This window comes from Heloderma suspectum, chromosome W (assembly GCF_057233095.1).
Source record: "Heloderma suspectum isolate Gila_16-S chromosome W, 16-S_ref, whole genome shotgun sequence".
Taxonomy (NCBI): Eukaryota; Metazoa; Chordata; class Lepidosauria; order Squamata; family Helodermatidae; genus Heloderma; species Heloderma suspectum.
Genome location: NC_139475.1, coordinates 48,725,608 through 48,752,728, shown reverse-complemented (window position 1 = coordinate 48,752,728; position 27,121 = coordinate 48,725,608). Strand labels below are relative to the sequence as shown.

The 27,121-nt window shown below is 48.1% G+C and overlaps 1 protein-coding gene across 1 annotated transcript; it reads right to left on the bottom strand.

Annotated features, from left to right (window-relative positions):
- Positions 1–10,838: 10,838 nt before the first annotated feature.
- LOC146334002 (uncharacterized) lies at positions 10,839–26,515 on the bottom strand. The gene is made up of 9 exons (XM_084824896.1): positions 26,149–26,515; positions 20,240–20,303; positions 18,932–19,165; positions 18,362–18,502; positions 17,002–17,129; positions 16,054–16,147; positions 14,058–14,238; positions 12,224–12,283; positions 10,839–10,886 (listed from the first exon to the last, which is right to left on the bottom strand). Exons 1-9 carry the CDS (start codon positions 26,513–26,515, stop codon positions 10,839–10,841), a joined length of 1,317 nt encoding a protein of 438 aa, XP_084681022.1.
- Between the last annotated feature and the right edge of the window lie 606 nt (positions 26,516–27,121).

Here is a 27,121-nt window from a genome sequence, read left to right as displayed (position 1 = left end):
GCTGGCAACCAATCAAAAGTAACATGCTGGCTGAGGAATGCAAGCTAAGTGATAAAACTGTAGCGCGGAGGTTGCCCAGGGTCGACCCAGCTTTGAGCGTGAGCTCCTTTGTCGAACTGTTTGCAAACAATAAAATCGAGTTGGACCCAGCCTGAAGTGGACTCTCCTCTTTGGGGCAAATTGGACTAGCCTCCAGGGGGTGAAACTAGCATTTTGTGCAACAAACTGGTGAGCTGGTCAGGAGTCCCTTGGACCACCCTGGGGTCAAACGACAGAACCGGCAAAGGTGCCTGTGGGGCGCGCCGGACCGCCTTTGAGGTCTGCCACGGCACCAGAGAACGGGGTCGGGACACCCAGGAGGTTAAAGGCGTGGACTCCATTGATTGAGTCAACCAGGCTGAACGGGTCTGAAGAGACGGCACTAGGGTGCTGGGCAGAGTAAGTACTTGATTTCCCTTCTGTCTTTCTGTTTGAGTTGCCTTCGGAGCGTCGGAGGTTTGTCAGGCTCCGTGTATGGTTTCAAATAGAGGTAGGCACAATGGGGGCGGGTAGCTCCCGTTCAGAAAGCTCTGCCACTCCCTTGGGATGCATGCTAAAGAACTTAAGCAAAGTCAAGCGCCTGAGGTTTGAGAAACCTCACTGAAGGCGAGAAAAGGTTGAATATAAAGTTCAATATTGTAAAGTCATGATGATACGCTCCGAGGTGAAGCCCAAAGCCCCTGTTCCCCCCGATTCAAGCCCCACGGAAGGAGCTTGAAGACTGGGAGACCCTGCCCAAGGTGCCCTGAGCTCCCCCCGGTCTGATTCGGCCTGTTAGGTTGGGAGGAGAGGTTGTTGGGGGAGGGAGGGGGCCCTCCAGAGACAGTTTGTCTGCCACCGTATCCACGTTTGTTAGAAGAAGCAAAAGCAGTTGAAAAAGTTGCAACTTCTGAAGAAAGAGATTTGTTTGACGTCTTAAAGACTGTGGCAAAATCAAGAAACAAAGACAGAGCAAGTTCTTAAAATATCAGGGTCTGTGTGAGCTTATCTCTGTCAGCCTGCTCAGAGCAGAGCCAAGGGGGACTTGCCTAACCCCCCTTCGCCGTGGCTGGTTTAGCCTTAGCAAGCAGAGAGGCTGGAAGGTGTCTGTGAGGACCTGACAAAAGAGTGAGATTTGCAAAAAAAAAAAAAAAAACAACAAGAAAAGCATCACAGCTGGAAAGCTGAGCAGCACTGCTCTGTTCTTACCTGTGGAGGGATCTAGAAGAGGTGTAAGGTTACACCTTCCCCATTCGAACTGATGAAGAGACACAGAGCTTTTGTTAAAAGCATCCCTTCTTTATGGCCCAAAGCCTTCTTTGTTAGAGGCACTCTGCACATGGACTGGAACTGTAGACAGTTAAAGACTTGCCGTAAAAAGTACTGTGAGGCTTGTCATAGCCTTAAACTCCCGTTGTTGTAGATTGTGTGTTTGTTTGTTTGTGATCAGCTCAGTGTACAGTTTGATTTGTGATTTCAACACTCAGATAAAAAGCTGCATTTGACTGAAAGAACTGGGTATATTTAGCCTTGAGAAGAGAAGACTGAGAGGAGATCTGATAGCACTCTTCAAGTACTTGAAAGGTTGTCCCAGAGAGGAAGGCCAGGATCTCTTCTCCATCATCCCAGAGTGCAGGACACGGAATAATGGGCTCAAGTGACAGGAAGCTGGATTCCAGCTGAACATCAGGAGAAACGTCCTAACTGTTAGAGCAATACGACAATGGAACCAATTACCTGGGGAGGTGGTGGGCTCTCCCACCCTGGAGGCATTCAAGACGAGGCTAGACAGCCATCTGTCAGGGATGCTCTGATTTAGATTCCTGCACTGGGCAAGGGGTTGGACTCGATGGCCTTGTAAGCCCCTTCCAGCCCTACTATTCTATGATTCTATGATTTCCAAGGCTTTGATTTCATTTACCCTAATGAAGCATACAGATACAAATTTCTAGAGATTCATAGACTACCAAGGAAACAGCCTTCAAAAAGTTCAAAGAGAAACTACGAAAGTTAGTTTCCCTTTAAAAAGGGGGGAAGCAAATTCTCTTAACTTAAGAGGTGAGAGAGAAAGAGTCCCCCACTCTCCTGTGATACTTCTAAGCCCAGCTGTGTTTCTGAAGCCTAAGAAAGTTCCTGCCCCATGTGTTCCAGCTCTTTCTCAAAATCTGAACTGTTCTGACGTTCCATTTGCTCAGAGGCAAACCTGACACTCTGCCAAAACTCATGCAGTGTGGAGTTGCCGATGCAAAAATGGTGGCTTGGAACTCTTTCCACATATGAGAACGCCCTTCCCTTGATTTTGATGGGCCCTGACCATGCAGTCAGAGGAGCAGTATAATGGTTAGATCTGCTCCACCATGCCCTACTATACAAAACAAATGTTTTCCAGTCATGGTGTTAGATTTTAATGATATGAAAAAGGTATAAAAGAAGGCAGAAGAAAGTAGCAGACAAAAAGGCTTAAAAAAAGAAAAAAAGCTTATCCCAAATGTGTGCTGTTGAGATTAGTAAGAAGATCTAAGCAAGTGAGTCTCTGTCGAAGCAATGGCAAACAGCCTAACTTGCAGAGAAAACAAAGAGTTAAAACTGGTGCATGGCACAGAGAATTTGAAACATGATCTGCAGAACAGGCAAGCCAAAAGGTAAGTGTGCCTGTTACAAGAGGGAGGCTATAGTAGCCATAAAAAGGGGTGAAGCCCCCGTATGAAGCTTTAACAAAAATATTACCCACTAGAAGTGGACAATTAAAATAAAAAAGGCTTTTCTTAAATTGAAGCAAGCCTTAATATCACCGCCTGCTTTAGCCTTATCAGACCCCAGATCATGAAGTTTTTAGAGCTATGGTGCACATGAGAGCACATAAAAAAGTGCCATTCCTGGAAAAAGGAAAAGGCAATGCTGGCAGCCACCATGGGCGGAGATATAAACCGCGGTTTGAGAGCACAGAAGCGACCAGAGGGGGCGGGCAGAAAAGGAAAGGGCCGACCGGGGCTCAATAAATGTGCGTATTGCCGAGAGAAGAGACATTGGAAGAAAGATTGTCCAGAGCTAAGAGAAAAGAGACTCACCCTGAAGGCTGCCAAATGCTGGCAGGGTCCTCCAGTGTGGGGGGAGTCTAGCTGAAGGGCCACCACCCTACGAACAAACGCTCGGGAGAATCCCAAGGTAAAAGTAAGGGTTGGTGGCGAGGACTGTAAAGCCCTAGTAGATACTGGAGCCACATTTTCTATGATCCCTGTGAAGCCCCCCGGCAAGAGAAAGTGGAAAGCATGTAACTATAAAAGAAATTAAAGGGGAAAAAAACAAACTAAATTCCCCATGTGTAAGCCCCTCCTCACGAAGACTGGAAATAACATACTGGAACATGCCTTTGTAGTTTCATCTGCATACCTGGTTGCCCTCTTGGGGCGGGACTTGTTAACAAAACTGCAAGCTAAAATCTTCTTCCGTGATAATCAGATTGTAGTACAGCTGCCAGCAATGCAGGGCTCAAATTATCGAATGGCCCTTCAAGCAATCAAGATTGTGTCAGAGGCCAAAGGGACTGAGATTTTAGAGAATGTTAATCCATGTGTGTGGGCAGACAGAACCCCTGCCCGAGCAAATGCATAACACAAATTAAAATCTTCTTTAAAAAGGGAGAGCCCTGTGTGCGTGAGGCAGTATCCTCTGAAAAAAGCCACCTGTGCAGGCTTGAAGCCGCTCATTGAGAAGTTCAAAAATTATGGTTAGTTAATAAAGGGATCATCCCCCTTTAACACCCCGATTTTGAGTGCGCCCGAGGCAGATAGCACCTCCTTCAGGTTAAACCAAGACCTGAGAACAGTGGCTGACTGCCCTTTGTGCCTCAAAAATGATTCAAAGATGTTTGAGCCCCCAGCTCAAATGAGAAGTCGCCCATGCGCTTACTATCCTTTTCAGAGATTTCAAATTGACTTTTCAGAGTTGCCCCAGACTCATGGCTATCGGTACCTGCTAGTAATGATAAAAGCAATTGACTGCACCGCTCAGACAGTAGCCAAGATCCTGTTAAAAAGTAATCCCTAGGCTCTTGTTACCTAAAGAGAGTGAATCAAATCGGGGGGCCCATTTTGTTGGACAAGTGACGCAAGTAGTGGCCCAGGCATAACAAACTAACTAGAAGCTACACCCCCCTTGGAAACCTCAATCCACAAGTCAAGTTGAGAAGATGAACCGCACCTTAAAGACAATGCTCACTAGAATTTGTTTAAAGATTAAGTTGAAAGGCCACAGGCCTTGCCCATCACCTTGACTCGAGTACGGTGCACCCCCAAGGGAAGTATTAAATTGACACCTTTTAAACGTTCCATAAGCGCCCACCTCGGATATTACCTATGGCTGATAGCTTAAATGTGAATTTAAAAGTAAAAGTTTTAAGATTCAAGGTTATGTTACTGCTTTGCAGTCTGTTTTGTTTTCACAGGTTTGCGACACCGCACCAATCCTGGCCTTTAGATGCTCCAGTGCATAATCTCAATCCCAGCGATTGGGTGCTAATCCAGTCCTGGAAAGATGAACCACTTACTGAGAAATGAAAGGGTCCATTCCAGGTTCTACTCACCACTCACACGGCTATAAAAGTCGCTGGAGGAAAGAAGTGGATCCATCACACTGAATAAAGGCATCACCTGCACCAGAGAGGGTCACACCGGAAGCTGACCCACCTGGAGGTCACCGTTGGAATAATGAACCCCTGAAAGGACTCAAGTAGCTCTACAGAAAGAGGGTGCTCTCGTCTCAAGGGTTCCTGATGAACGGAACAATACTGAGTTCCAAAAGTTCAAAAAAAAAGTGTTTTTGTTGTCAACATTCTAGTAGCTAGAACAAAGGCGTCCCAGGCCTCACTTGCTGTTTAGAGAAAACCATCAATGCCACAGCAATAATAGTTTGCGCCTTTAAGTGCATAGTCCACCGCAGGACCAAAGAGAGTATAAATTTGAGAAAAGCCTTTTGAGGGGGGAATTGTAGTAAAAATGTAACCTAAAAGCCATTGTATGTGTCTTAAGCAGCACATAGTACTGTAAGAGCTGCGCATGCCTGGAATGAGCAGACAGTAACCCTCAGATAAGGCAGCCAGGCAAACCGCTGGCAACCAATCAAAAGTGACACGCTGGCTGAGGAATGCAAGCTAAGTGATAAAACTGCGGCGCGGAGGTTGCCCAGGGTCGACTCTGCTTTGAGCGTGAGCTCCTTTGTCGAACTGTTTGCAAACAATAAAATCGAGTTGGACCCAGCCTGAAGTTGACTCTCCTCTTTGGGGCAAATTGGACTAGCCTCCAGGGGGCGAAACTAGCATTTTGTGCAACAAGCTGAAGGATTGAAAGAATTTAGCAACCCAGCCGGGCTCTGGTCCCAGAATGAATTCAAGGCCTTCTTCCCAGTAAGCCCGGATGTCAGGGAGCGGGGAGCACAAGGCCGAGTGAACCCATGAAACAATACAGGGGAAATAGGTTAGTCCCTCAGTGCTAGGCATGGACTCTCTGCTTCCAAGGACGGTGTGGTGCCTCAAGGACTGGAGGCATCGATCACTCTGAACAAGACGTTTCCAGGGGTGGCGCACGTGCATTTCGTGTCCCTTATCTGATGGCAACACCAGCCCCCTGTTTCAAGCGAGAACAATAAAGGTCACAGAGACCCTTTCCTGCCTGGTTGCCAGGATTGAGCGCTCCCAGTCCGCCTGGCCTCACCGCTTCCAAAATATTGATGGGAGAGGAAGATCATATCATGAGGACTAGCAGGGCAGGGGTGTGTGCGTCTCCGTGTGTGGGAAGCCAGAGAATTTCTCCATTTATGGTTAGTACTCTGTGTAGGGCCCCAGTAGCAAGCACAGAGTTTAGATCCCCCCCGCCCTGCAATTTCTAGTTTTAAAAAAACAACACTTTAAAACTGAAGTTTCAAAAGATTTGAGCTGTCTCCCTGTTGCACAAAAGGATGCTTTGTTTTGGCCAGACAATGCTCTTGGTTTTGAGTTTAATTTTTCCCCCCGTTGAGTCTCCTGACAAGTCATTGTCCTTAATATGAGCCAAAGCAGCCCTCCCCCAATCTGCTGCCCTCTGGATGTCTTGGACTACAACTCCCATCATCTCAGCTGGGAAGTATGGGTGTTCCAGTCAAATACATCCAGAGGGCACCAGGTTGGGGAAGGTTGAGCAGAGATATAATCCGGGAGCATGTTAAGAGAGTGTCTCTCTGGATATGCACAGAGTACCTTCCTTTTCTCACTGCTGTATAGGGATGACGCCAGGTTGTTCATAATTTGTGACTGCCCTGCACAGGGTCTGGGTGCAGAATTTGGCCTCCTGGGTTGCATTTCTAGTTTTTAAAGTAACTTCAGGGTGCGTGGGAAAGTGGTTATGATCCATGTGCTATGAATAAACCATCCGCGTTATGGATTGTATAGCTCTTGGGGCTCGAAGTTGTCCTTGCACTCTGTAAGTAGATTGTATTGTGGTTGTATTGTTATATTGTGGTTTTAATGTTCTATATATTTTAAATTGTTTTATTGTGTGTTGTTTGGTTTTAGTTTTTGTGAACCGCCCAGAGAGCTTCGGCTATTGGGCGGTATAGAAATGAAATAAATAAATAAATAAATAAGTAGATTAATAATCATATGACAAAGGTGTATTTGTCCCAACAGGTTGATGTGTATTAATAATTTAACCTACAATATGATCATTATAAATCAGGAACCTTAATATCCTTTTGGACTGTCGATTTTTCATTTTGCTACAACTTCATCTGTTTGGTTATATAACTAAATTTTTATAACTACTTTTTACCCTTTGCATTACAGCTTTGTTATTTTATCTTCATGTTTTTAAAACAGCATCATTTTCATCAGGCGTTTTAATCTTTTTATCCTTTTACGGTTTTATCACTTGCGTTCACCGCTGCGAAATCTAGATATGGAGAGAGGTACAAATATTGTAAGTAAATAAATAAACATCTAATTTTATTTAAAATGATTTAATTTAAAAGTTAATTTAAATTCTTTAAATTTTCTTTATTTTTATTTTATTTACTTTATTTAACATGCGAAGGAAGATAGATGCTTTTGAACTGTGGTGCTGGAGGAAAATTCTGAGAGTGCCTTGGACTGCAAGGAGATCAAACCAGCCCATCCTCCAGGAAATAAAGCCAGACTGCTCACTGGAGGGAAGGATATGAAAGGCAAAACTGAAGTACTTTGGCCACGTAATGAGAAGACAGGACACCCTGGAGAAGATGCTGATGCTGGGGAAAGTGGAAGGCAAAGGAAGAGGGGCCGACCAAGGGCCAGGTGGATGGATGACATTCTGGAGGTGACGGACTCAACCTTGGGGGAGCTGGGGGTGGTGACGGCCGACAGGAAGCTCTGGCGGGGCCTGGTCCATGAAGTCACAAGGAGTCGGAAGCGACTGACCGAATAAACAACAATTTACTTTATTTTTATTTTCTTTATTTTCCCCCCAAATTTATTTATTTAGCTCCATCCTCACTGTCCACATCGCAAATTCTCTTAAGCACAGTTTGCTTGGCATGTTGTACTTTTTAAAATACCTCATGATAACCAGAGAAATACATGGCAGCCCTGCAAAATCATTAGGCAGGGGGGATTGGCACCCCTCCAGTGCAAAAATGTTTACGGACGGTCGTCTTGGGAGGGGACAGGGATCTCTACAACACACACATGGGCATCCGGCTGTTTCTACGATCAGGAAACGGGAGCTGGCAACTGGGCGAGGATGGGGCTGAATTATTCCCATCGCTGGCAGGAGTCAGGGACAGAAGGGCTAGTCGTGTGTCTGGCCGTGTCTGGATTTCGGCTTTCCGAAGCAACTGTTTCTGTCCTTCGCTCCTTCCTGGGCTTCCGGCCTACTCCTCCCTCCACCCCGACTACTCACACCACCTCCATCCAGCCCTGCACTCAGGGCCAGCACCGAGAGTTGGCATGGTGGGGCACTTGCTGAGGGCCCGCACCCCAGACCCTGGAGCTGCTCCTCCTCTTCCCCCTTGCAACCTACTTGTTCCCCTGCCTCTTGCTCTGGTTCAGACAATGGTGGTGGCGAGGAGCAGGAGATGCCACCACGGCCTACTTGCTCCTTGGCTCTCTGCCTGGCCAGCAAGCAAGTGGAGCAAGGATGAGGCAATGTACTACAATCCTATGCATGTTTAGACAGCTTCCTGCATTGGGTATGGAGTTGGACTTGATGGTCTTATAGGCCTCTTCCAACCCTGGTATGGTATGGTATGGTATGGTATGAGGCCCAAGAGCAGCTGGTGACCATGGCTGTGAGAAGATGGTCTCACTGAGGGAGGGGACTTAAGGAGGGTGTCTTACCCAAGCACCCTCCAAAACCTGGAACCTTGGAGCAGAAGGTTAGCATGGCTACTAGTCCTCATGGCTCTATCCTACCTCCAGTCTCAGAGGCAGTGTGCCTGTGTGCACCAGTTGCTGGGAAACATGGGTGGGAGGGTGCTGTTGGCCTCCTGTCCTGCTCATGGTTTCCTGGTCAACAGCTGTTTGGCCACTGTGGGAAGAGAATGCTGGGCTAGATGGACCCTTGGTCTGATCCAGCAAGGCTCTTCTCATGTTCTTATTTTGGGGGGCCAATAGATGACAGTTCCCTGGTTGTCAGTATTCTCTATTTGATGGGCTGTCCACAAGTCTGAGTTAAAGCTGGAGAAGGGTGGCCAGGTGTCCTGCTTTACAGAGGACAGTCCTTGCTTTGGGAGAGCTGGCAGAGGGCAGTCTGGTTTAAAGTGGAAGCTCGCATCGAGAGCAGGGGCCTTGAAGTTGTCTTATAGGCCCCTTCCAAAACTACTGTTCTATGATTCTATAGGGATGCTCTGACTTGGATTCCTGCATTGAGCAGGGAGTTGGACTCGATGGCCTTACAGGACCCTTCCAACCCTATTATTCTATGATTCTATGACTCCCCCCACACTGGACAGCAGGGCGAGCAGTCACACAGGTCACCTGGTAAGTCTTCTCCACTGTGGTGAGACGTCTTGGTTTTCTAATTGTAGTTATTACCTACACATATGTCAGGAGCACCCTTACTGCCTTCTGAAATCCTCAGGTAGCCAGAATCAACACACAGACGATACGGCTCTTTTCCAAGGCTTTATTTCCATTCAACCTAATGATGCTTACAGATGCTAATTGCATGAGCCTAATGAGGGAAACTTAAGAGAGCTGCCTATCTGGGGTTTCTAGCCTTAGGGAATCAGTTGGTCTCCATTTGGAGGGTAAAGGCGGGAAGCCTCTGAACTTAAGGGCTAGGAGGCAAAAGTCCACCCCTTTCCCGTGGGGCATTGGGGCGCAGCTGTTGCCGTTGCGCCAAGCAGGCTGAGTGCCTCCTCTCGGCGCCCTCCTTCTCCCGCTTGTCCCTGCGCCGGCGCTTCGCGTCCCAAAGCTCCAGTTCTCCCTCCCCCTGCCTGCCAGGGTCGCTACCACTCTCAGGAATGTGAGCAGGGAGGGGCTCTCCCTCCGGCAGCGCCTCTGGACAGTGCGCGGGTTCCTTTCCCACGGTTTCTACCTCTTCCTCAGAATCAGAACTGCTTTGGGGCTCTATGGGCTCCAATCCAACCCTGACAACATATTCATTTGCAGATGCAAATATTATGCAAAACAGTGCTTGGGTGACGGATTTCCTCTTTTTTCACAGCTCTGAGCAGCAGAGTTTCAGGCAGGAGTTTTTCCAGCTCTACCTGGATCTGCTGCCGAGATTGAACCTGGGACCTTCTGTCTACAAAGCAGGGGCTCTACTAAGCTATGCCCCCCCCCCCCACAAGTCTAGAGACCAGGGATGAATGAGCATTTCTTTTCGGTATGTTTTTGATCAGGATTTCCCAGATTTCGCCAAGTCTCTCATACCTGGTACAAAAGGACCTCGAGATTTAAAGAATTAAAACATGTGGGAGAAATTGACTGACTCGTCCGTCTAGGCTTTGAATGTTTCACTCTTTAAAATCTCTGTGTATTCAGTAGAGCTGGGCACAAATGGCCTCTCAAAATCACACACACCCCGCGCGCCCATGGGCAGAGAAATCGAGGGAAGAATTTTACCATTTCTCCAGGGGGAGAAAAAATTCTCCAACAGTTTCTGGCAGGGAGGGCTCACCATGGGCAGTGGATGTAACACAGCTTGTTTCACCTTTCCCAAGGGTTGTTTTTTTTGTGGGGAGGGGGGTTGCTCTGCTACAGCAAGTGGCAACAGCAACTGTGTTGGCAGCCTGGCCCCTATTTTACATCCCCCCAAATGTCCCACACCTAGCATCGTTCTGGGGCATTGTGGGGGAAGAGAGAGAAGGCAGCCACCATCGAAACTGAATTGAAGTGTTGGAAACCAAGGAGGCTGCCGGCTGCCAGAGAGATGATTGTACAACGAAAGACAGGACACTCATGCACACTCCTCGGTCACCTCATAAGTAAGGTAAGCACCAGAACCCCAAACCCAGCCCAGGAGAAGGTCTCCAAAATGTTCTTCTCCTTTGAATTTCTTCTTGAAAGCAATGTCTTTTCTATCTATTTGAATGAGAATGGCCAGGGGGCGGGAAATGTGGGAGACGTTTTCGGCACAGCACTAATATTCAAACATGTTGGTGGCGAATTAGGGTTTCTAACTGGCTCGTCCTCTTTAAGAGCTATGTGGCACGTACATCATGTTCCTCTCCATGCTGGGGAGAATTGTACTACTAAATTTGACCAGTGCAGGTGCGGGCGAATTTCGTTTCAGTTTGGTTTCGAAAAGGATTTACCAACATTCACACATTCCTTCCTATTCAGGATGGAAAGAAACTGAGATTCTAAAAACTCATATGTGAGAGAAAGCAAAATGTGACCAGATACCCTGAACAAGTACCTGAAGAGGGAAAAACCTGGAGAGATGGAGAAATTCACAGCTACATACAGCCGCCCAATTACCCCCCCCACCCAAATCCCTCAGCCTGGTTTGGTTTTGCTTCCAGGAAAAAAAGACAGAGGCAAGGCTCACTTCCCCTCAAACTTAAGCATCTATTTCTTTTGAAGCTGTGATAATAATATTTATTATTATTATTATTAAAGAGCAATAGCTCAGATCCACCAGCAACCCCTTCAGGGCCTTCTAGACATCTGGATCTCAGTTATCTATTTAGTGGTTGGTTTTCTCTCTTCAGGTTTGGGCACAAGGAGGAAATCTCAAATCTGAAGGGTCCTTGCAGGAAACACAGCGTGTGGGGCAGGGAGGTGAATATCTCCCCTGTCTAGAGCGATTGCAGCACATTCCATATCTCCTGCCCCAGTGGCTAGAGTGCTTCGGAAGCAAATCCCCGTTGAGGACTAGTAACTTGGGACATAATGTTGTTAGCTGCCTTGGAAGGGCATCTGCCCTGAAAGACTGCCCAGAAATATTTTAATAACAAGAAGAATGAGAAATAATAACAACAACAATAATAATTTTGAGATGTGTCTTCCTAGTTTCACCCCAGAGGGAAGAGCCAGACATCAACATCATCATCATCATATAAAATTATTAACCTGTCTGGCTCTTCCCTCTGGGCTGAAAGTAGGAGGACACATCTCATTCTACCAAAAGATTTAATAGCCTGTCCCAAGGCATGCGCTCTTCCAGCAAACTATTGGTGGAGAAAGATACTCTTTTTCCTCCATGTCAAGTGATCAGATATAGACAGTCCCTGACGATGGAGGCTTTATTAAGTCTCAGATCTTTCAAGATCAACCTACATCTCTGTCTTCCATGCTTATGTGTGTGTGTGTGTGTGTGTGTGTGTGTGTGAGAGAGAGAGAGAGAGAGAGTGTCATGTATGTATGTGTGTGTGTGTGTGTGTGTGTGTATATATATGTGTGTGTGTGTGTGTACATAATATTACAAAATATATACATAACTATGCCATACTGGTCTCTTACAAAAATGGAGGGATGCAATTTTCTCTCTTTCCTTAATCCTGCCTTTCCCCCCTCTTAATTGTCAGTTTACCATTTTCTTTGGCATTTAATTTCATAGAATCATAGAGTTGGAAGGGGCCTACAAGACCACCGAGTCCAACCCCTTGCTCCATGCAGGAAGCCCGATTCCCAGGTGGTCTCCCATCCAAGTACTAACCAGGGCTGACCCTGCTTAGCTGCCGAGATGCATTTTCAAGGTGTGTTGTAGCCACGGGAACTTACAGAAAAAATATTCATGGATCTCATTCTTACCTTGCCGAGGATTCTCAGCAAAGTGAATTGGGGGTTATAGATTCTATCCTCACAATAACCCTGTGAGGTAGGGAAGCCCAAAAGTTGGTGCCTGGCCCAGATGGGTCATCTATGGTGCCTCTGTGCCTGCCAGGTGGCTTCTAACTGTTTTGGGTTGGTGGGCACATTTGGAATTTTGAGAGTGTGTTGTGGGCGCCCTCACAAAATGGCTGTCACGAGGGGTCTTGGCTAGTCATATAATGGCTGCCATGAAGTGCACAACGAGTCGCAAAACACTCATTTCTGAGAAGGCAAACCAGTGAAGGTATAAGAAACATAATGTGCCCAAGAACCTTAGTACAAGGGGGAGGGGGAAGTTGCGCTCCAAATAGGGATATCGCAAAAATCCACCACAAATTCAAATGAGTTTGGATTTCTATGAATCCAAGCTGCAAATTTGGCAGTAGGCCAACTTTTTCCGAGTTGAGTTGATTCCATGGATTTGCAGATTTATTTATTTTTTTACTGTGGGGGTGATTTGAACAAATGTGCACTTGCATTAATGCGCATTAGTGCTGATGCACACATGCGCATTACCACAAATTCACCCTTGCATTAATGCACATTAGGGCAAACGGGCATTTGCACAAGTGGAATGTAATTGTTGTACATTCCTAAAAAGAATCCGATTCCATCAATGAGCAGACGATGGAACAAAAGACACCTGGCAATCTAAGAAACACAGACAGAATGCATTTAACAAACTCCATACATGCCTAGCTTCAAAACACTAAGCCACTCTTTCGAACCCACAATGTTCTCCTCCAACACCCATTCCACAACAGGCAAAACTGACAAGGCTCACAGACAAGTAACTTGGCTGAGAAACTGAGTGCAAGGTAGAGGTGGGGGATCCGAGCCCCAAATGCCGAACAAAAAATTTGCCCCCACCAAGCACAACACAAGACCCATTTCACAGAGAAGGCAAACTGATAATGCTCAGAGACACCCCCACACAAATCAGGCAAGACTAGGGACGGATGAGAATTTCATTTTTGCTCGCAAAACATGTGAGCATCGCGAGCACATGTTTCTCCCCAAACGTTCACAAATTGCTGGACATGTGCTGGTGTTCAATTTGTGCAACTTTCCCAGCTTGATTTTGCGCAAATGTCCTCATTTGTGCAAATCCCCCCGGCAGACTGAAAGCCCTGCTTTAATCTCTGGAGGAAAGTTGCGCAAATTAGGAAATCTGCACAAATTTAGCTCAATTGGCTCAAATGTCACATCCAATCACTGCTCCATTTGCGCAATTTTCCCATTCGCGCAAAACGAGAAGCGATTGCAAATGAGAACAGGAATTGGCCACAGGCTGATCAGCCAACTCTAGGCGAGCCACCCCCCCCGCCAAAACAAACAGACAAACAAACCAGCTAGCTAAGAAATGCCCCCACACCAGCATTGGCTGTGTGGGGGCATAGAAATGCTCCCACACAGCCAGCATAAGAAATGCCCCCACACCCCACTCCCTCCCCACCCATCCAATAAAAATCAGGAGGGCCAGGGAGCCTGGTGGTCACTGAGAGAGGGGTCTGGTACTCATGGGCCTCACATTGGACACCCCCAGAGATATGATGCTTACACAGGATGGGAGATATTGATTATTGACAGAAAGCAGCAACAGGTCAAGGGAAGACGGCTCTACAGAGGTGGTGCTCGTGTGAAGGGGCACCAATGTTAGAAAACAAAGCAGGGGAGCTAGCTTGGCATTCTTGTTCAAGGCCGTTGTTCAAGTGCCTCCTTATCCCTCTGGCCCGCTTGAAGCACATCGACAAATGTGGGCATTTTCCATTACCGGAGTCCCTCCGAGGTTATCCAGGTCAACAGTATGGTCCCAGGTTCTGTTCCCGGTGGGCAGCCGCTTTGTCTCTGTTGCCTCTAACTGCTGGGGCAGGAAAAGCAAAATGAAGGAGAAGCATGCATGAGCCAGGGGTGGGGGAGTGTGAAAATAGATCGACCAACACTCAGACACTTTCCTTGGGAGGTGGGGGAGAAATATATCAACATGTCCCTCTAAGCTGAGGTCTTTTCTTCCTCCGGAAAAGGGGAACAGGGATGCCCGAGGAAGGGATGGAAGTGAAAGACTTCCATGCTGTTTCTCTCGTCTCACAGATTTCATCGTGCACAATGCGCAGCCCTGCCTCAGGTTTATTGGGAAGTAGGTCCGAATAAATTCAGTGTGGTGTGACTCCTGGGGGAAGTATATGCAACTCCCATATCAAATGGAGGTGATTCACACAGTGGCTGTATGGATTACTCTGGGCAGGGCTGGGCAGGTGCCGTCCTTCCCCATCAGAGGTAGACTGCACCTCAGTCTGGAGGTTCTATTTTGCCACTCCCTCCCCCTTTGAAGCTACCTGAGATTGTGCCCTGGGATTGTGGCTGTTAAGTATTCCATGTGCAAACTCGGTTTTCCCCATCCCTGGCATCATCTAGATGGTGTGAGACTACAACTTCCAATGTCCCCAGCTAGCACAGCCTTGGGGATGATGGGACCTGAAGTCCAATGCACCTGTTGCAAGCACCGAAAAGATTCAGGGGCCCAGGCCCATAGGACTCAAATCGGCATATTGAGATATGCACATTTCATTACAAGGCTAACTTTGTATTTCACAGGAGGCCGACCAGGCTAAATTATTTCTCATTTAAATCACCTCACATAAAACAAATTCTGCATTTCATTTGCACCCTGCCCCAGATCATCTCAAACAATGGAAAATGTCCTCCCCCCTGCCACAACCTAATTGCCATGCAGGGGAATTTTTTTTTTTTTTTTTTGCAGGGTTAACCTGAATTCTTCCCAGATGCAATCCCCCTTGAAAATCACTCCCTGCCTGTCAATTAGGTTGAAAGAAAAAAAACAACAACCCTATTTCATAGGCACCAATGGACACTCAGGGCTCTGTAGAATAGGTCTAGGACCCTGGGAAATAGATTCAGCCCCTGGAAATAGATTTGGGGCCCTGGGGATTAGATCCGGGACCCTAGGAAATAGATTCGGTGCCTGGGAAATAGATTCGGTGCCTGGGAAATAGATTCGGTGCCTGGGAAATAGATTCGGTGCCTGGGAAATAGATTCAGGGCCCTGGGGAATAGTTCCAGGACCCTGGGGAATGGATCCAAGGACACAACCCTATGGGCCCAGACCTAATAACACCTGTGTCTGGAGAGGACCAGTTTGGAGAAGACTGAGCTAATTATTCTGGTCCTATGATTGCCAACTTGCAAGTACATTGCAAGTTTTATTTAGTCAGGGTCAGACAAAACTGGAGAACATGCATATATATATATATTCATTCCTTGAAGTAACCCAACGTGTTTTGGCCCTGTGCCATATATTTTGGGCCTTCTTCAGGGGTTGAAATTCGAGATTCATCCTGGAAACATCTCCAGGATGAAACCTGGGACTGGAGACGATGTATTTTTTCAAGGATCTCTGCAGGCAATTTTTAAAAACATTAACTCTCAAAGAAGGCACAAAGATGATGGTACAGAGGACTGGAATGCATGGGGTGACTTCGAGGAAGTAGCTACTTTGAGGAACAAAACTGTATATTTTTTTTCTGCATCCTGAGACTTTGTCTCTTTTTTCCCCATCAGATCATTTTATTTAGTCAGCTGGGTGTTTTGAGCTGGTAAGCATTTTGAGCCCTGATCAAAGCTTCCCCACCCCCCTGGTTTGAAACCTACCTGGCGTCACAGTAGAAGCTCTTGTCCCAACCCAATTCTGCCCATGGACTGACAGTTTTTTCGAACACCCCTGCCCGGCTGCCCCACGTCTTTGCAACTACCTGGACTGCTCCCCTGGTTTCACCACCAGGGGCTGGTAATGTTGCTTCACTTTCTCTGCGGCAGCCCTGAGCAGTTCCTGTGCTCTCATTCGGTCTGTGAGAACAAGACCCAGTTTTACACACAGGCTGGGCTACGTTGGGGGGGGGGGCGTACATTTCCTAATGACAGTTTCGTGGCAACGGGAGGCTCCCAGCTAGCCCAAGGAAACATCAGAGCTCTCGTGCCTCTTTATCCGCCAAAGCTGAAATGTGAGTGAAATGTGTACCACCCCGACATCTTGGTGACATCCTACCCCTCATTCCCAGCTAGGGATGTCAGAGAAATCCACAATGAAATCATATTTGTTTGGGTCTCTATGAATCCAACCAACAGATCCCGCAGCAGACCAGCTTTTCCCCAGGCACATGGATTCCACGGACTTGCGGGCTTTTTTTTTTTTTTTACTTTCCAGAATTTTACACAAATTTAGTTGCGGAAAAATACATAATTTTTTTTAAAAACCAGCAGCTAAAAATGCACATTTCCCCCATAGGCTAAAGCATGCAAAATGCGACCTTTGAGGAGATTTGTGGATTGGGGGGGGGGAGGTTGCACATTCTCTCAAGTGCAAATTTGTGCAAATGCAGATTTGCACACATTTGGGAAATCTGAAAAAATACGATTCCACCAGTGAAGGGCTGACAGAACAAAAGGCAACTGAGAATCCACAAAATTCAGAGAGAACAGGTTTTACAAGATCCATACACTCCTCATTCCTAGTGACATCCTCCAGACCGCCTTACAGTGTATGGCAAACCCAAGCGTAGCCTTTTGCTTGGCTCCAGCCACCTTGAATTCTTGGGCAGGAGTTTGCCAGGGCTCCTGCTTGCTCCTGGTGGCACGGGTTTTCTGGCCATTTGCTGCCACCTTACAGAATGGAGCCATCTTTCCCAGAACAAATTACTCACTGGCATGCTTAGGTTTCCCTGGGAGCTCGAACATGGTTGGCTGGCAGGTCTCCAGGGGTTGCTGCAGGTGTCCGGGACTACTGCTGCTCCTACGGGGTTTCTCAGACTTCCCATGTTCGTGGAAGTCCCTAGAACATGGCCAAAGGTGTTAGTGCCTCCAGAAGATCCCGGAATCATTGGGAACCTGATGGCCAGGTTGCTGGGAGATGCAGGGTTCATCTGTGAAGCAAACATCGGATATGCCGACTTCATGTATCCTCTGTTGTTTTATATTTAAGATGTGATTCATCGCCCCAAGGAGGAGAAATGGCAAGACGACTCCAGGGACAGTTGAAGATTCTGTAGAAACCTGACAGTTCATATCCTCAAACTGAAGATACCATGTGTGTTTGTGTTCTAATGGGATTAGAATTATGGTTCACCGAGTCCAGCATTCTGCGGCCAGCAAAAAAGCACCTGGGAAGTCCCCCAAGGAAGGCACAAAGGTAATGACTTTTCTCCTCGCAGAATAGAATAGAATCATGGGGTGGGAAGGGGCCTACAAGACCATCGAGTCCAACCCCCTGCTCAGTGCAGGAAGCCTGATTCCCAGCAAATGGAATGTGAAGGTAGACTGCCACTGAGCCATGGGGGTTCTGTTGAGCAATCACTTCTCAAGAGCCATTCTGCCTGAATTGGTCTAATGCCCTTTTTGAAAGCCATTTGAGCAGGGGACCATCAGAACCACACCCAGCAGCAGGGAGTTTGTGCAAACCCACCCCGTCTGGGTTCTCCAGGCACCCACCCAGCCCCTGTCCCCATTTGCCAGTCCCCAGACTGTGCCCGAGCCCCTTCCGCACTCGGCAAGCAGCTTGCATTCACCCTGGCAGCCTCATCAAGCTCCGCAGTTGCCACTTTTTGAAAAATAAGACAGCAATCACAAAAACTTGCATATTCGCCTATGGGCGAAGATGTGCATTTTGCGAACACACATATTTGCATATGCATGGAAATACTCATTCTTGCAAAATGTGCATTTTTGCACATACGCCAATATGTGCACTTGCAAAAATGCACATTTTTGCACATGCAGTTATGTGCATTCACAACAATTTGCCTTTTTGTGATGGACATTTTATTGTTCAAAAAATGGCGACCGCGGAACTTGACAAGGCCGCTGGGGTGAGTGTGGGCCACTTGCCGAACATGGGCAGGGGGCGAGCGGGGGCAGGGGCTTGGTGAGCGGGGCTCAGGGGTGTGGGCAGGAGGGAGTTCCTCCAGATTCCCGGATGGCACCAGGTTGGGGATGGTGAGAGCCTTTCCCAATCTGGCAGAGATCTGGAGATGCTGGGGAGGGAAACCGGGATGTCTGGTGCGCTACTGTGGAGCTCTGCTGTCAGTTCTCCTTACCCTCTTCCGGACACAGAGTCGCTTGCTCTGGTCCAGCAGTGTCTGCAGGGCCTCTTTCTCCCCAATGAGCTTCTGCCGCTTGGTGTAAATCTCCGATTTAAAGCTCCAGCGGCTGGGGTCTCAGCCAGCTGCTGCAGCCGCAAATGGTGGCTGTTGTAGCAGCTGACATTTGCATCCTTCCAGGCTGCCATGATAGGCTACGTAAGTATTTACGTAGCCTATCATGGCAAAGAGCAGGGGCACAAACGGCATAGTGGCCGCCGTTTGCACCCCTGCTCTTTGCCGTGATAGGCTACATAAATACTTATGTAGCCTGTCACGGCAGCCTGGAAGGACGCAAATGGCAGCTGCTACAATGGCCGCCATTTGTGGCCGCAGCAGCCCAGCCGTGGCCGGAACTCTGGCTGCGGCTGGTCTCGGCCGGCAGCTCTGCAGACCTGCTGCGGAGCAGAGCTGGCTGGGGAGGATTCCAGGGGGAGGAACAGAGTGCCTCCCCCCCACCGCGGATGCCCCAGTGCAGAACCAGGTAGGTGTTTCGTACATCCCTACACGGCACGCATTGTTGACCTTGTAACTGGAGGGGAATGGGAGTTCGGAGAGTGCTTGATCCACCGCGCTCCTCAGGTTCTGTTGGGCGGGCTCCATGGCCAGCAGCACCTGGGACCCCAAGACATGGTGCGTATGCAGCTGGGTTTGCAGTTGCAGCTTCTCCAACTGACAGTCCTTCGTCTCCTTCTTGGCCTCTTTGATGCTCTCTTGCAAGGACTGGATCTCCTTCATTCACCTGGGCGCCCACCTCCTGGATCTTCAGCTTCTCCTGAAGGATGTCCAGCTTGGCTGCAGGGAGACACAAGAAAGGCATCAAGGGGGCCAACAATGTGCAAGTGGAAATACAGACACTCGTGCGTACTTTGGAGAGCTAGGGATGTGCAAACCCATCCCTGTCCAGGTTTTCAGGGTGTCTGCCCAGCCCCTGCCCCTGCCCACTGGTCCCTGGACCATGCTCAAGGCCCTCCAGAGCAGCCTGAACTTACCCCAATGGCCTTGTCAAGCTCCACAGTTGCCATTTTTTGAAAAAATGGCAAGCGCAAAAAAGGGCATATTTGCACATGAGCAAAAACATGCATTTTTGCGAATGCGCATACTCATGTGTGTGTGAAGATGCACATTTTGTGAAAATGTGCAAGTATGTGCACTTGCAAAAATGCATTTCTCATAGCAGCTATGTGCATTTGCAAAAATGCACACTGTCATGCATGCACAACTATGCACGTTTTTGTGATCCCTGTTTTGGTTTTCAAAAAATGGTGACCATGGAGCTCCATGAGGCTGCCAGAGTGAGTGCAGGCTGCTCTCCAAGAGTGGGCAGGGGGTGAGCGGGAGCAGGGGCTCGGTGAGCAGGGCTTGGGGGTGTGGGCAGGAGGGGTTCCGCCAGATTCCCAGATGGAATCAGACACCCGCACCATCCCTATGGAGCCCCCCCTGCTCACCACTGAGTATCCCGTGGCTTCTCTCCTCTGCTGTTTCTTATGTATTTGTTACCTTTGTATGTCCCCTTTCCCCTAGGACAGGATTGGCGAACCTGAAGGCTTCAGAGCGTGCGGGCCGCCTCTGGCCTTCTGGGGGTTCTAGTCCAGCCCTCTAGGGTTCCCCAGAAAGGAACCCCCTTTCCCCCAAATGCGGATAGTTTGGTGGCTTGTCAGCATTTGTGCAGTGCTTTCCCCATCTGAAAAAGTTGGAATGCCACTCCTCAGGCTCAGTCACTGGCAGTAAGATCTTTAAGATGCAATACAGTGGCATTCTGGGCATTTTTTGCCCCACCCCTTTTTGTCTTTGGCCCCTCCCGGTGCTGGAATGTGTCCTCCGAGAGCTTCTCCCAATGTGGCCCATGGGCTGTAAAGTGTTCTGCAGCCCTGCTCTTGGAGCCGAAGGCAGCTTACATGGTCCTCCTCTCCATTTTCTTCTCACGACAACCCTGTGAGGTAGGTTAGACTGAGCGTCAGTGTATGGCCGCAGAGTCACACAGTGAGCTTCGTGGCCAAGTGGGGACTCAAACCCAGGTCTCCCCAGTCCAACACTCTGACCACTACACCACACTGGCTCTACCACCATCTTTCCCATATTCGAATTTTGTACAATCTTGAGTTCTTTCTCTCCCAGAATGGAATTTTGGTAAACTTGGATCAAAAAATCAACAGGAACAGAATTGTCCCTTGGCTGCACTGGCCAAGTTCAATAAGTACAGCTCTTCCCTGCTAGGGATATCCGGCCTGTGGAAATCCAGCCCTCTTGGGATGTGATGGATTTCCCGCGAGCGCTTGCTTTAGTCATGGGCTCCCCGCCAGAATTCGCAAGTGCTGTGTGCAAATGGCTCCTTCTCCCCCTCCCATGCGCATGGCAGTGCTGGTGGTGGTGGGTGGTGGTGGCAGAGCCTCCCACTGCTGCCATGCACAAACCCCTCATGTTTTCCTTACTGCCATGGGTAACGAGAGAGCGAGGGGTTTGCACATGGCAGTGGCAGGCAATACCAGCACTGTGCTCCCAGGAGGGAGAGAAGGAGCCATTTGTGCACAGCAGCAGGGCTACTGCGCACAAGTCTTTCCTTCTCCCTCCCGGGGCCAGGAGGGAGAAGAAAGACTCATGCACAGGGGCACAGCCCCTGTGCACAAAATGGAGCAGTGCGTCTGTCTCATCCTCCCGCTGCACTGCCGCTGTGCAAAGGCGGAAAATCCACCAGCTCACCCGACTTGGTGCAGGCCAAGTCGGGCCAGCTGCAGATGTCGGACTGGAGTCGAGGAGGGGGTTTGAGCCAGCAAAAGCTCACTGAGGTCCCCCCGATGGATACCGCCAACATCCCTGAAGTGTGCTCAAAGCTGATTCAGGGGAGACAGGGGAGGAAGGGGGTGTGGGAATAGAGATGGGTAAATGGAGAAGATGCATTATCTGTTGTTGTTGTTCAGTCTTTCAGTCGTGTCCGACTCTTCGTGACCCCATGGACCATAGCACGCCAGGCCTTCCTGTCCTGCGTTCTCTCCCGGAGTGTGCTCAAGTTCATATTCATTGCATCGGTGATGCTATTTAGCCATCTCATCCTCTGCCGTCCCCTTCTCCTTTTGCCTTCAATCCTTCACAGCATCAGGGTCTTTTCCAGAGAGTTTTCTCTTCGCATTAGGTTGCCAAAATATTGGAGCTTCAGCTTCAGGATCTGTCCTTCCAATGAGCAGTCAGGGTTGAGTTCCTTTAGGATGGACTGATTTGACCTCCTTGCAGTCCAGGGGACTCGTAAGAGTCTTCTCCAGCACCACAGTTCGAAAGCATCGGTTCTTCGGCGCTCAGCCTTCCTTATAGTCCAGCTCTCACAGCCATACATTACTACTGGGAAAACCATAGCTTTGATTAGACGGACCTTTGTCGGCAAGGTGATGTCTCTGCTTCTTACTATGCTGTCTAGGTTTGCCATAGCTTTCCTCCCAAGGAGCAAGCGTCTTTTAATTTCATGGCTGCAGTCACCGTCTGCGGTGATCTTGGAGCCCAAGAAAGTAAAATCTGTCACTGCTTCCATTTCTTCCCCTTCCATATGCCAGGAAGTGATGGGGCCACATGCCATGATCTTCGTTTTTTTAATGTTGAGTTTCAAACCAGCTTTTGCACTCTCCTCTTTCACCCTCAACAAGAGGCTCTTGAGATCCTCTTCGCTTTCTGCCATTAGGGTGGTATCATCTGCATATCGGAGGTTGTTGATAATTCTCCCAGCAATCTTAATTCCGACCTGTGATTCATCCAACCCGGCATTTCTCATGATGTACTCTGCATATAAGTTAAATAAGCAGGGTGACAATATGCAGCCTTGTCGTACTCCTTTCCCAATTTTGAAACAATCGGTTGTTCCATGTCTGGTTCTTACTGTTGCTTCTTGACCCTCGTACAGGTTTCTCAGGAGACAGGTAAGGTGGTCTGGTACTCCCATCACTTTAAGAATTTGCCACAGTTTGTTGCGATCCACACAATCAAAGGCTTTAGCGTAGTCAATGAAGCAGAAATAGACGCTTTTCTGGAATTCTCTTGCTTTCTCCATGATCCAGCGAAAGTTGGCGATTTGATCTCTAGTTCCTCTGCCTCTTCAAAACCCAGCTTGTACTTCCGGTAGTTCTCGGTTCACATACTGCTGAAGCCTAGCTTGCAGGATTTTGAGCATCACCTTGCCGGCATGTGAAATGAGCGCAATTGTGCGGTAGTTTGAACACTCTTTGGCGTTGCCCTTCTTTGGAATTGGTATGTAAACTGACCTTTTCCAGTCTTGCGGCCATTGTTGAGTGTTCCAAATTTGTTGGCATATTGAATGCAGCACTTTAACAGCATCATCTTTTAGGATTTTAAATAGCTCAGCTGGAAGACTGTCATCTCCGCTAGCTTTGTTGTTATTAATGCTTCCTAAGGCCCACTTGACTTCACTCTCAAGGATGTCCGGCTCAAGTTCAGTGACTGCACTATCATGGCTATCAGGGACATTAAGATCTTTCCTGCATAGTTCTTCTGTGTATTCTTGCCACCTCTTCTTAATCTCATCTGCTTCTGTTAGGTCCCTGCCTTCTTTGTCCTTTATCATGCCCGTCTTTGCACAAAACGTTCCCTTGAGATCTCCGATTTTCTTGAAGAGATCTCTAGTCTTTCCCATTCTGTTGTTTTCCTCCATTTCTTTGCATTGTTCATTTAAGAAGGCCTTCTTGTCTCTCCTGGCTATTCTCTGGAACTCTGCATTCAGTTGGACATATCTTCCCCTTTCTCCCTTGCTTTTCGCTTCCCTTCTTTCCTCAGCTCCTTGTAAAGCCTCCTCAGACAGCCACTTGGCTTTCTTGCATTTCTTTTTCTTTGGGATGGATTGAGTTGCTGCCTCCTGAACAATGTTACGGACCTCTGTCCATAGTTCCTCAGGCACTCTGTCTATCAGGTCTAATCCCTGAAATCTATTCCTCACCTCCACTGTATATTCATCAGGGATATGATTGAGGTCATACCTGAATGGTTTAGTGGTTTTCCCTACATTCTTCAATTTAAGCTGAAATTTTGCAACAAGAAGCTCATGATCTGAGCCACAGTCAGCTCCAGGTCTTGTTTTTACTGACTGTATGGAGCTTCTCCACCTTTGGCTGCAAAGGACATAATCAATCTGATTTCGATATTGACCATCTGATGATGTCCATGTGTAGAGTCGCCTCTTGTGCTGTTGGAAAAGAATGTTTGCTATGATCCGCGTGTTCTCTTGGCAAAACTCTATTAGCTTTTGTCCTGCTTCATTTTGTGCACCAAGGCCATGCCTGCCTGTTATCCCGGTTATTCCTTGACTTCCTACTTTAGCATTCCAATCCCCTGTGATGAAGAGGACATCTTTTTTTGGTGTTAGTTCTAGAAGGTGTTGTAGGTCTTCATAGAACCCATCAACCTCAGCTTCTTCGGCATCAGTGGTTGGGGCATAGACTTGAATTACTGTGGTGTGGAATGGTTTGCCTTGGATTCGTACTGAGATCATTGTATCGTTTTTGAGATTGTACCCCAGTACTGCTTTTCCCACCCTTTTGTTGACTATGAGTGCTACTCCATTTCTTCTAAGGGATTCTTGCCCACAGTAGTAGATATGATGGTCACCTGAATTAAATTCGCCCATGCCTGTCCATTTTAGTTCGCTGATTCCCAAGATGTCAATGTTCAATCTTGCCATCTCATGTTTGACCACCTCCAGCTTACCTTGATTCATTGATCTGACATTCCAGGTTCCTAAACAATATTGTTCTTTACAGCATCGGATTTTCTTTTCACCACCAGACACATCCCCAGCTGAGTGTCCTTTCGGCTTTGGCCCAGCCGCTTCACTCTTTCTGGCGCTACTTGGAAATACCCTCTGCTCTTCCCCAGTAGTATATTGGACACCTTCCGACCTGAGGGGCTCATCTTCCGGCGTCATATCTTTTAGCCTTGCGATACGTTCCATGTAATTGTAGCATTGCCACCTTATTAAGGAGATCTTTGCTGATGAGCTGTCTGTGTTTTATTAGTTTAATCAATTAAGGGCCCAGTTCTAAGCAGGTCTAGACAGGGAAAAAAATCCTACAGTGCCCAGCATTCCCCAGGCAACCATGCTAGCTGGGAAATGCTGGGAGCTCTAGGACTTTTCTGTCTAAATACGGACAGGATTGGGCTTTGAATCAGCCTAAACCTGCATATAAATTAAAAATATCGTCGCCAATCAAGGAGCGCGCTACCGTGTTTTGGGGTATGGCCCATGCAAATCAAGAAGCCCACTACCTTTGTTTTTGGCTAAGCCATGCAGCAATGAATTAAGTCCTCGATCAATAAATTGACGAAGCCTTACAGCGCGCATGACGAGGGAAGTGCTTGAACATTCCCCAGGCGCATGGAGTGGAAGGAACTCTTCGTGATGGCTTTTGCCATACCCAAAAGCAAAGGTAGCGTGCTTCTTGATTTGCAACAATATTTTTAATTTTTATGCAGGTTTCGCCGTTTCGGTTGATTCGGGGCCCAGTCCTATGCAACACAAGGTCTTGGTCCCATTCTGCCTCTTCCCTGCCACCCTGTGGGCCTCATCCTGCAGGAATGATTCTGCCCAAACACAGCATTCTAAATTTAGTTTCCTCTTGCATTGAGCGGGATGCCTTTTAAGATATCCCGCATAGCCCAGGGTATAGCTGGCCTGGGGCGAATCCTTTTAACTTCTCTCATATCAAATCTTTCTAAGTGCCATAATTACCCGTGTGTGTGTGTGTGTGTGTGTGTGAGAGAGAGAGAGAGAGAGAGAGAGTCCTGCAACTTTGGGTTGACTTGGATCAAATCTCCCCCCAAATTCTTGGGAGTGAGGGGAGAAATAACGCAGGAAGGGTTTTGATTGCTCAGTGGCAGGCCACCTACGTTGCACATATGGGATCAATCCCGTCATCACCAGCTAAAAAGACTTAACCCTAAAAAGACCTAACCCAGTGTCCAGTGTCCAACAGTGGACAGCCAGATGTCATTTTCCAGTGACCCAACCCTAAAAAGACCTAACCCAGTGTCCACTGCCCAACGGTGGACAGCCAGATGTCAAGAGCCAGACATGAAGGTAACAGGACTCTTCAAACAACCTAGCCTTTCAATCTAAGCTTAGCATCCATCGCCATAAAATCGGGGGGGAGGTGCCCTGCCCCCCCAATGCTTTTGAACGACAGCTCCGATAACCCCTTACTGTTGGCCCCATGCTGGTTCAGGCTAATGGGAGTTGTAGTCCTAAACAACTGGAGGGCCCCAGCTTGCCTGCACCAGACATAAATGTCTTAATATAAATTTGCGGCAGCAAATTCTATCAATGAATGAACTGGTGGCATAAGAAAAGTTATTAATTTATTGAATGTAGAATTATTAATTTTAATGTGTGTGTATGTATATGTGTGTGTGTGTGTGTGTGTGTATATATATATATATATTATAGACTTATTTATATGCAACCTTTTCTCCATTCACTTTCTTCAAACCATCCCTATTCTTATTTTTATTCTTATTCTTATTCTTCATCATCATCCTCATCTCCAACCTTTCTATAAGGTACTCAGTATCATGTACTCCTTTAAGGGAACTGGTCTTCTTCCAAGGAATCAGAGAACATAGAAAAGATCCCTCTCCCCTGCGACCCACGAGTTGTCTTCCACCCCAATGCTTTATGCTAGTATCTGTCTGCCGTGGAGACGTGCCATCCAGAAACGTGGAACGCACCTTCTCTGCGTTGCAGCCTGCAGGTCCTCAAGGTCTGATTGATCCAGGTCACCTCCACGTGGGTCTTGAAGCTCTCCACTCGGCTGGCATTGACCTGGCGTTTCAGAGTGGCAGTCTCCTTGTTGAGGTTGCCCGAGCTCTTGTGACAGTGGTCCAACTGCTCCGACAGCCCATCCAGGCGCTTCTTGGTGCTTTCTTGGGGGTTGCCATACACCATGAAAAGCACCAGCCCCAAGATAATGAGAAACTGGATGAGCGAGAGGAAGAGGAAGAAATATTTGACGTAGAACCCACAGTCCCGCTTGGGTTTCAGGCTGTCTTTGCCCTCCAAGCCCAGCTTGGCCATGCTGTATGGGTTCTTCTCCATCGTGTCGGCAATTGTTGTGTCCGGTGAGTGGCTTCGCCTTTGGGCCAGCTGGGCGGGGATGTGTGGTCCCAATGTGTTTATGTTGTGCCTAATTAATACTTCCTTTCTCCTGGCTCCTTCCTTCCTGCCTCACTGGAAGAGCTGATGGTTCCAGGGTTAGCATAACAGACCCCTGTAGCCAGGCGAGCTCTGTCCTTATCGGCCTGCCACATTTTCCTTGCTCTGTTTGTTTTCCTCTGGCCAACTGCAACAGTCTCTTCAAAGCCAGGGCCAAATTGGGCCTCTCTTCACCAGCCCGGGTCTCCCAAGAGCCCTCCGAAAGACGTCAGCCAAGCTGGACCTCTGAAGGCTCCTTGGCAGAGGACGGAGTTGGCTGTGACGTTGGCTTTGCTGAACGGCACACACCGTTCTGTTTTCCCAGCCCTTCCGTCCTCCTCTCCCCCACTGACCCCAAACCAGGGTGGCCAAGGCTCCTCTTTGACAGAAGGCAATCCTCTCTTGGAAGGGCTGCTGGACAACTGTCCCCTATCCATGGCGTCCTCTCCAAATCCAGTTGAAAGACAACGAACCAGTTGCCTGCCACCAGTTAGCACCTGGGTCCGTCAC

Bases quoted from the DNA above. Each gene is read 5' to 3' on its own strand.
- LOC146334002 (XM_084824896.1), bottom strand. From the start codon at position 26,515: ATGGAGAAGAACCCATACAGCATGGCCAAGCTGGGCTTGGAGGGCAAA. The intron at 16,148-17,001 runs GTGAGTAATTTG...TTGTTCTCACAG, and splicing joins AGGGAAACCTAAGCATGCCA to ACCGAATGAGAGCACAGGAA. The intron at 14,239-16,053 runs GTAGTTGCAAAG...CCACCTCCCAAG, and splicing joins AAACCAGGGGAGCAGTCCAG to GAAAGTGTCTGAGTGTTGGT.